A 10,335-nucleotide genomic window follows, 5' to 3' on the forward strand; every position below is an offset into this window, starting at 1 on the left:
CTGCTACATCCATCCCCAGTATCTCAAAAATTCTTGGAACATAGATACTCAATAAATAATTTTTGAATTAATGAATGAGAAATACCCGAGTGCTTTCCTCTAGCTCCGAGGTTCTTAGTGATTGCTATATATAGGTTTTGGATTTTATTGCCTCAATAAGTTACATTGGAAACTACTTTTTCAAAATGAAGTAGTCTCAGATTTCAAGAATTACAAGGTGCTTTATTAGAAAATATATTGCAAAACCTTGATTTCAAATTGACCAAGCTATTTAGCAAGAGTTTCATTTGTTTGCTTAAAAAAAATCTGGGATTCAAGTTCATCCCTTAGATTAAGTCACCACTGACAGAGAGGGTTATTTCTGAGAAATAAAAATTGAAAATCAAGCATCTCTTGTTACAAATTTTGCATTTTATTTCCATGTCCTAATTTCTGGTGACTTGAGACTACATAGAGATGTTATACAGATTTTCTCAATAACTTTAGAATAAACTTATGTGTGATCAAAAGATCTTTCTGATATCAAAATAACTTTAATCACCTTTACTAATTATTAACCAGAGCTAAACATAGGTTTTGCAAATACAAACTTGTCATTTCACCATAAACTGTTACTTTTTGATGGAGTTCAGCAAAGAGCAAATCTACATCTTGGCTAAAAGACTTCGCCTTCGGAGAACTGTAAGACATACGTAAATAACTCCATCAGACCCCATGCACAGCCGCCCTGCTCTTGCAGATTAAATTTAGCACAGTTGGCGAGTTTGAGAGTGTCCTAATGAAACGACAATTTTAGTAACATTTAAGAAAAGTGCAAGAGTTACATTTTGTCTTAAAAACTACTTTTCCTTGTAAATCTTCAAAATGCCTCTTGTAGTTTTATTCGTCTGTTTTAAGAGGATGTACATTGCTTCATAGAGATTTCTATGACTGTATTCACCAGCAGTTTAGGATTATAAACTGAAAACACGTCTTACTTTACTATTACATTGTAGTATCCATAGAAAAAGTATTTACACTGTAAAAGTGTCAATAAAGCTACTTGTCCCAACGTGGATTGCTACATATACATCAAATCACCACTATCAGAAAGAAACTTTGCAATTTGTCTTAGTCAGGATACGAAGTCAGGATTAAAAACAACAACAACAACACTGCCTTTTGCAAAATACAGGTGCTGAAACTGGTATGTTAATTTACTGGGTCAGCAGACTACCTATAAAACACAATTCCCTAAAGGTGGGCAGCGGGTGGATCTGGCTTACAGACAGCACTAACTAAATACTTCTTGAAAAAATGAATGAATGCAAACTGAATTGACCTGGTCAGGAGCAAGCAAGAATTATCAGAAAAGTCAAAGGCAGGAATGGCCATTCTTATATGCAAAGGATGACATCCTTCTGTCCTCAGAACAGCTAATGAATATTCTTACTCTGGAGTCTCTTTTTCTTTTAGTTTTCTAAATTATACTGAAAATGATGCTTGTCTATTAGTTTGGAAACTTCTTAAATTCTATTATTTTAGCAATAGAATACCTATTACTGTTATTACTATTAATAGAACTATTATTACTGCTATTAGTAGTCCTAACAATATTGCTATTATTACTAATGGTAATATTCTATTACTATTCTATTATTTAAGTAATAGTAATTTTAGTAATAGAATTCCTTGAAGCTGCATTTTTCTGAAATGATCACTTCAGCTTCTTTTTTTTTGTCACCCAACTTTTGACCATTTTCTATATTATTAATGGTCTATTCATTCTGAATCTTTAAATGACGATGCAAAGCAGTATGGGACATCTTCAGTGCATATGAGAGAAAATTTTCAAAAGGGACCCATAGTCAAATGCATTAGACTTACATTTGATTCAAATCATTGTAAAACACATTTCCTGTGTCCTGATTGGCAGAACAAATTAAGCAGAGTGAACACCCAGCATAGAACCTACACTGGGTCATTCACACTAACCAGCAGGTCAGGGTTTACCCCTGTGGACATGGGAGATGCTAGGGCCTCACACCACCACAGCCTGGAAGCTTCAGTATGACCATTAGCCTTGTCCTGGCAACCTATGGATTTGAGAGACCATTACATTTGAAATGGTGTTCAAATCATGTTCCCCAAATAGAAAGTATAGACAATAAAATGCTGAAAATATATATTCATATCTATGTACACAAACACAGACACATGCATGCTTTCATTATTTCTTAGATTTTACAAAGGGTTTTATGTACTCTGCTGAGTTGTGTATGTGGTTTATGATCTAGGTCTTGGTAGTCTCTTCCAACACCCACTCAAAAGGCTTCATTGTTCTTGTTTTGTTAAAATCCATGTGACATTTTTATTGCATAGAGTAGTTTGCATGATGACTTCTATATATCTAATACCAGCACACTCTGATCTAGAAATTTATCTTTGGAGAATAAGTAGATAAATGTCTTAGGTTACATATAGAACAGACAAATGAAGCTCATCTCTGGGAATCTTTTTCCTTTTTTTTTTCTTTCTTTCTTTCTCTTTTTTTTTTTGGCTGCTGGCCAATGCAGGGATCAGAAACCTTGACCTTGGTGTTAAACACTGAGCTCTAACCAACTGAGCTAAACAACTAGCCCAATCTCTGAGAATTTTGATAACCTATCTTACTTGGTTTGATTTAGTGACAGTGCTGTTTTTCCATCTCTGTATATTCTTTCGATAGGTGTGAGCTAATTTGTTTTTTATCATTTGGTGACATCCTGAGATAATTGGATTGAGAGTTACTGATCTACACTGTAATTGGAGAATGGGTATTACTTGTTTTCAACTTCTAAATTTCAACTAAAATGAGGATTTTTTAAAAACTCTTTTTTAATGAGTACTCATAATTGGCCTTGTTTGTGTGTGGCTGTTAGTTGCTCTAACCTTAATGACTCATTTATAGAGAATGTTTCCTAAAGATGTCCTTTTCATCTTTGGACTAGGCAACAGTAATTTACTTAATTTATCTTAAATTTGGTTTCAGTGAGCAACCCTAATTAACCTGATTTTTTGCTGATAATCACTCTCAATGGAATCAAATCACAAATCCGGGGATGGATTGAGCGGCACCCAGAAGGAAGCAGCCCTCCGCGCACTGGTCCAGCGCACAGGATATAGCTTGGTCCAGGTAGGAACTTCTTGTAACATCTGCTGACACTCACCACTGAGTTCACAGAGTGGTGGAAATATCAGTGGTCCTAAGATGCAAAACGTGAATGGCTCTTGTGTGACTCTTTAGATGACTGTCGGTTTCCAAAAGAGAAGGAAATTACATAGTTTCTGTTTTGTAGGTGATCCTGCAGATGACATTCTTTCTAGTCTGGGTTATCAATTCAACCTTAGCTTGTCATTTGAAAGCAGAAACAGTGTCCACAGTCATAGAAACTATCAGAGTTTTGAAAGGCCATTGTAGTATATGAAAAGGCAGCTGGAGTTTACCGCCCAAGACTGTGAAGTAGAACCAAGCTAGCGTTTCATGGATCAGCAGAGAACAAACTATGCAGGAACCAGTCTTAGTTTCCAGAAGATCATGCAGATGTAGAAGGACTTCTAGTTGTGGGATACAAGGAATAAGTATTTTGTCAGCCTATCTATTCTAGATTGTTTTCTAGAACACCTGCCCACCCAATATAGGATACATTATTTCTTCCTTTTCAACACTTTTGAAAAGGAAGAAAGAAAAAGCCACAACCTTAAACCCTATTTGTAGACGTGGGTTGTTAGGAATTATCTATATATTATTATTGTCCATATAATAACTTTCTTTAGAGAATTTATGATGCATTAAAAAGCAAACTGGTGTTGGATACATCAAAGCAGCAGACCAACCCATTGCTCACCTTTAGATATTTCAGGAGCGAGTTAGACTCACCAGCCTAGTGTGTTCCCCAAACGCAAAGGCAGGGAGTACATATCAAGCTATCTGTGGTTTGCTCAGTACTCCTTTTCCCTGCTTTGTACAAAATGAGAGGCACCTCCCAATTCTTTCCGCTTAAGGAGTACTAGCACTCACAACAGAACAGTGATTGTTTCCAAATATCTTTGTGCAAATTCTCAAAACTCCTGTCAAACTCTCCAATCTCTTTTCTAAGCTTGGAATGTTGTGAGGGAGTTAAAGAATGCAAAAACAGTTTCCTGCTACCTCTGCTCCTGCGTGGTGCTCGGGTGACTTGGTTTTGTATCTAAACCAGAGGCCCAAAGAGCCCAATTCCATCTTAAAATCCTGTTATGAATGAAATAGTATTCAGTTACTAAAAGTGATCACTTAAAAAATTCTGCAAGAAAGAAATTGTGACATGTTATTTTTATAGCTATATAAAAGTCTGCAAATAAAATTTTTTAAAGAAAGAGACTCAAATAGCAATAGAGATCATATTACTCCATTGTAAAATTTGACATTGTAGAACCTAAAGCTATGATTTAAGAACATTTTCATGGTAACGAAAAAACCAATATATTATGATTTGTAATGTTTTCATATAAAATACTTCTAAAATATATGGCCAACCTGCATATTACATAATAGTAAACATTTATTGGGCACTTATATTCTAACTGCTTTGTGTATATTCATTCATTTAATCCTTACCACAACATTATGAGGTAGCTACTATGATCACCCCCAATTTCCTGGTGAGGAAAACAAGGCATAAAGAGGTTAGGTAACTTGCAAGATCAATAGACTAGAATTCTACTGCTATTGGCTGAAATTTCCAGCTAGATTTAGAGAATTTAGTTGTTATAATGTGATCTTTAAGATTGCAGTTTTAGAGATTAGCGTGCCAGGGCATGCAGAAAACATTTTGCTGGAGCTAAACTTTGTAACGTGATTCACTTTTAAGTAATATTTGTTAGCGGAATGACTATTGGACCAGGAGTTCACCAGTAATGTAGAAGCCTAAAACTACAAAATTTAGTAATCTAGACCTAAAACCTCTAACCAAAATATAAATACATGTATGATTCAATCATTTTGAATGAGTTGGAAAGTCCCTCCTGATTTTGGCTGCAAAGTGTGGAAAATCACTCAAGACTTCAAATCAGAAGGCCTATAATCTAACCTGGTCTCTACCCCTGAGTTGTATGAAGTTGAAGAAGTCCCTTAACTGCTCTAAGCCTAATTTTCCAGCAGGTCAGCTAGGTTCTTTCCTACCCTATTAGCAATAATTTTGTGATTCTAGTATCTTCTGAATCTAGTCATTGGTCAGAAATCTGGACTATTTAGTTGAAAGAGTAGACCAGGCATGTGTCGAGACGTAGCCTCAAACTCTTTATAACTTAGTCTACTTCAGTTTTTCTACTCTGGATTATAGGAGTGATTAATATGATTATAAAAAAAAGGTGATATCAAATTTAGTTTTTAAAAATCTCTGTACAAAAGCTGGAATAAACAAACATCTTAATACAATTCAGGGAGCATACCCACTAGATGATAGTTTAGAATTTTGTTATATTTGCTAAGTTAGAGTTTAAAAGATTTACTTTTGCTGTATGTTTGCAGTCTCTGATATTGAATGTTGAATTCTTGCAAAACAAGAATTCAAAAACAGTGAGTGACGAATTTGTGCTCTCTTATCACTAGCAGGACAAATACAGCTGCCAAAAATAGTATTTTGCAAGTTACTTAACAACATAAGCCAGTCTTTTATATAGCAACTGATGCAACAGTGCATTCTTGTGAGGATTCAAAATTATCCTCTGTGATATCTTTTTTTTTATAATTGGATACATTTGGATATTAATGGCTGAATATTTTATCAAAGCACATTAGAGAATATTTAATGCAGTTCCCTGCATATAGTAGGCACTGAATAAATATTATTAATAAAAATGATGTAATGTTGACATGTTAAACTTTAAGCTTTATAATTGTATTGTGCCATATAGAAATATTTTGGAAGGAAGTGTGCTACAATGTTAACATGTAAACAGTCTTTGTGTCTGGATAATGGAATTATTGTTGGGGTTTTTCTTTTTTTTCCTACTTTTTCACTCTAAACTGTATTTCCCAGTCTTTGTAAAGCTAATATATATTTCTTTGAGAGTCGAAGAAAAAGATCACATTATGATGATCCTTTTCTCAAGAATGCATTAGTGATGTGGGTCATAAACTCTATGGCATGTGATTGTTCTCCCACCTGTAGTTTTCTCCTTAGAACTAAGAAAATCCATTCTTGTGGATAAGCATATTCAGAAAAGTTTCCACCCAACATGGAACTGAAGCTAAATATATACTTAATAAAGATCACACTCAAGTTGAATATTTTTTAAAAGTAGACTCAGGATACTTATTTTAAATGACTTAAAATATGGAGTGCATTAGCATTGTTTAATTGTACTATTGATAATCTGTTTTCTAAAAATCATCACAGCAAAATCAATTTTTATGAGATATGCTAGACCCATTGCTTTCTTAAACCAGTGGTTGACCCGAATAAACATCAAGGTTTTGTTTTTGTTTTTCTGTTTTGTTTCCCAAGTTTCTAGTCTTGAAAACAATGTGTTAGTGTTAGACTTTGGGAATATAGAAGTATAAAATGTAGTGTCTGACCTAAACCTCTTATAAAGTAGATGAGATGAAAATTAATTTATCCAAAATGAAAGATGTCAGCAAAAGGCACCTTCAAATGAGATATACAGCTGTGGGTACCACAACATATGAGGGTTTTTTGTATAAAGCCTTAAAATTGACCATATTCTTTGACCTAAGAAATGAGGATAAACATTTAGACATAAGGATGCTCATCATAGTGGGATTTATAATTAAAAAAAAATAAAATGTATCCTTAATGTCCAGTAAAATATTAATGGCCAAATAAAATATGACCATCCCTATATTTCCAAACTACATAGTAATGTAAAACTATGACTTCTAAAACTTTTCAAAGACATGGAGAAGTATCCAAATTTAAACAATTAAAAGTCTGAATGCTACATGTAAGTTTCCAAATAATATTTTTAAAAATTATTCACATACAATAAAAAACATTGGAAAATAACAAAATATAGTCTCTGATTTAGCAATTTTTTCTTGCTTTATGTGCTTCTTTATTTTCCAAGCTTTTTATGATGAATGTGAGTTGTTTTTATTATGTGAAAAATCTCAAGAAGTGGAAAACAATCTCTAAAAATCATTCAGTTAGTAGTTAAAAAAAAAAAAAAGGAAAAATTTTATGGGAAAACTTTGTTATTAAAGTTGGATGACAAATCTACCTGAGTTCATTAAGCTATTTTATCTAATTCTTTATATGTTTTAAATTTGTTTAATATTGACATAGTCCAACCCTCTTATTTTGCAGCTAGAAAATAAGCCCCAGAGTCATACAATTATAAGGAAAAATTTTATGGGAAAACTTCGTTATTAAAGTTGGATGACAAATCTACCTGAGTTCATTAAGCTATTTTATCTAATTCTTTATATGTTTTAAATTTGTTTAATGTTGACATAGTCCAACCCTCTTATTTTGCAGCTAGAAAATAAGCCCCAGAGTCATACAATTATAAACCGGGGGTCAGAAAACCATGACCCATGAGCCCAATGCTGCTACAGCCTGCTTTTATAGTCACTGCAGGCTATTAATGGTGTTTACATTTTTTAAGGTTTGTTTAAAAAACCAAAGCTTAAAATATCAACTATTTGGCCTTTTACAGAAAAAGTTTGCTGACCCCAATTCTGATTCCTTAATCTAGCACTCTAATCCACAGTTTTTTTAAAGAAAATTCCCTGTAATGGAGAAAAATGTTTAAGCTTCCTTAAAGGGAGTAGTTGCATCCCTCTTTGTCCTGCCCACTTATGCCAACTTGAGCACTGAGCCCTCATTCATTCATTTATTAATCCATCTATTGATTCTACAAAAAGAGACATGGTTTCTGCCTTCATGAAAATTATACTTATGGGTAAGATAGAAAATGAAGAAAGAAAGAAAGAAACTAAATAATTAAAGATGATGGTAAAGATGATGTTATAAATCAGCTTGTGTGACAGAGAATGGCAGTTTGACCTTCTTCAGGCAAAAGGACACTGAAGCTGAGACTTACAGGATGAGAGAAAACAAATCTCTCAAGGAGCCAAGGAGAAAACAGCATTCATGGCAGAGGGGNACTTGAGCACTGAGCCCTCATTCATTCATTTATTAATCCATCTATTGATTCTACAAAAAGAGACATGGTTTCTGCCTTCATGAAAATTATACTTATGGGTAAGATAGAAAATGAAGAAAGAAAGAAAGAAACTAAATAATTAAAGATGATGGTAAAGATGATGTTATAAATCAGCTTGTGTGACAGAGAATGGCAGTTTGACCTTCTTCAGGCAAAAGGACACTGAAGCTGAGACTTACAGGATGAGAGAAAACAAATCTCTCAAGGAGCCAAGGAGAAAACAGCATTCATGGCAGAGGGGACCACCCAGGCACCAGCATATTTGCAAAATGCAGAACACCTTTGGGCAGTGAAGACATTAATGTGTCTTAATTTCAAAGATCCAGTAAGATTACAGCAGGTAAATAAGAGAAGTAAGCAGGCTTCATCCTCCCCTTTCTCTACTCATCAGCCATGAACCTGGTTTCCTGGGAACCATCCCCTCAAACTAGGAACAAAATACAATCTTTAATTCCCACCCCTTAAACTTCACTTTCCATGTACATTCTCTTATATGGAGTTTCAATGCAACTACATCAACTACATGTTTTAATTTTAATTTGTTTAATTCTTCAACAAATAAGACCTTAAGTATGTACAAGTCATAAGGCACAAGGGATAGCACTAGAACAACATAACTGGGTAGGACACCGGTCCTCTTCTAATGGTGCCCTGAATTAAGTTAACTCCCCCATCACTCTGGTTTGATATAATGTACTTTATTAACTTTAATTGGGTGTTTCTAAAATTGCATTATTCCTACAAGTAACACAATAAAAATAAGTAACATTAGGACTCCAGAGTTTACTAATTGGCTTTGTCTAGACAGGCTGAGAGAGAAGCAGATGGAAAAACACTGTGACATTGACATTCTTTTCCAACCATTGCACAAAAACCTTAGGGACAGAAATAGGAATTTGACTTCATGGCAAAATATAGCTCCTGGGTCCTACTTTTTCTTCTATTGCCTGTTCTTACCACCTGCTCACAGACCCTGCTATCCAAGGACTTAGGTCATTCACCAAGTGCATGGATACCAATTCTTTAAATAGGTAGCAATAAGCATGAGAACAGAACAGGACCAGTAGATCATCACAGGCACGTGCTTCCCTAAGTTTATCACCCCAGCCACCACAGGACAACTTTATTTTAAAACTCAGAACAAGCCTTGCTTCTACTAGCCAGAGATGCCACAGCATGGTGTGAAAGACTCCAAATGAAGGAGCAGTTCTGTGAATCCCTTTACAGAGTGTACATGTGCCCAACATTTGTGGGAACTTCCTCATCCCAAGAAACAGAAATGTGTTCCAGAAGCTATTTTCAAATAGCAATGAATTTCTCCTCAAATAGGCTAATAGAGTTGGATAGCCAACTTTATATAGATATGAAGTTTTCAATATAAGATTCAAAATATTTGCAACCTATGCATTATGATGTTTTCCTTTAAACTAGAAGCACAGAGGTTTTCTATTTTACCAGCTTAGAAACTAGTGCGAACTTCATGAACCAAATATGGAGAAACACAGGCAGGTTTTTTAGACTTTGAACTCTGCTTGCAGGCAACTTCATGATTATTTTAAGTGCTACCAGTTTGTTAACACTAATCAGCAACCAAAAATAAGTGACCCTTCATCTTCAGAACCTGAAAGCTTATCATTATGAATACAAAGATAGCTTTCGAACATAGCTAGGCAAAGAAGAAATTAGCGAGATTACAGAACTATGCAACCATGAATTTGTACAGGACTTCAGCAGCTATGGTTCTTTAAAACATTGTTTCAGAGGTGCTGGAACAGGGAACTGAGATTATGTTAAATGGTATGTTGTCACAGCCTCAAATAACATTGAATTTTATAGTTAGGGAATTATTCCACTTTCAATTTTCTTTCAGGCTTTCTGACAAGGAGAGTTAGTCACTGGAGGTATGTCTTAAACACCTCTCCAGCCCCTGCTAATCTTTTTAAACAGAGACCAAGACTGGGGTTTAGAGCTTTTAGTAGACAACAATGTCCGTCTAGAAATTGATCATGATTTACTTCTTTTGCATTTGTTTTTATAGTTATCCTCCATTCGCAGGACAAGATACTGATATTCCACTTATAAGAATGATATCTATCTTCTACTTTGTATAAGTCTCTTTAAAGTAATAAAGGGAATCAGTGCAAAAAA

General features: G+C 34.5%; 1 protein-coding gene across 1 annotated transcript in view; it reads left to right on the top strand.

The window, feature by feature from the left end:
• Positions 1 to 10,335, top strand: part of A1CF (APOBEC1 complementation factor) — a 90,960-nt gene that overhangs the window by 28,261 nt on the left and 52,364 nt on the right. The window contains exon 2 of the mRNA XM_008576260.1: positions 3,011 to 3,154. Within this exon, the coding sequence (XP_008574482.1) occupies positions 3,056 to 3,154 (99 nt within the window). The 5' untranslated portion in view covers positions 3,011 to 3,055. The remainder of the gene's footprint in view (positions 1 to 3,010; positions 3,155 to 10,335) is intronic.

This window comes from Galeopterus variegatus, unplaced genomic scaffold (genome assembly GCF_000696425.1).
Source record: "Galeopterus variegatus unplaced genomic scaffold, G_variegatus-3.0.2 Scaffold1319, whole genome shotgun sequence".
NCBI classification, from domain to species: domain Eukaryota; kingdom Metazoa; phylum Chordata; class Mammalia; order Dermoptera; family Cynocephalidae; genus Galeopterus; species Galeopterus variegatus.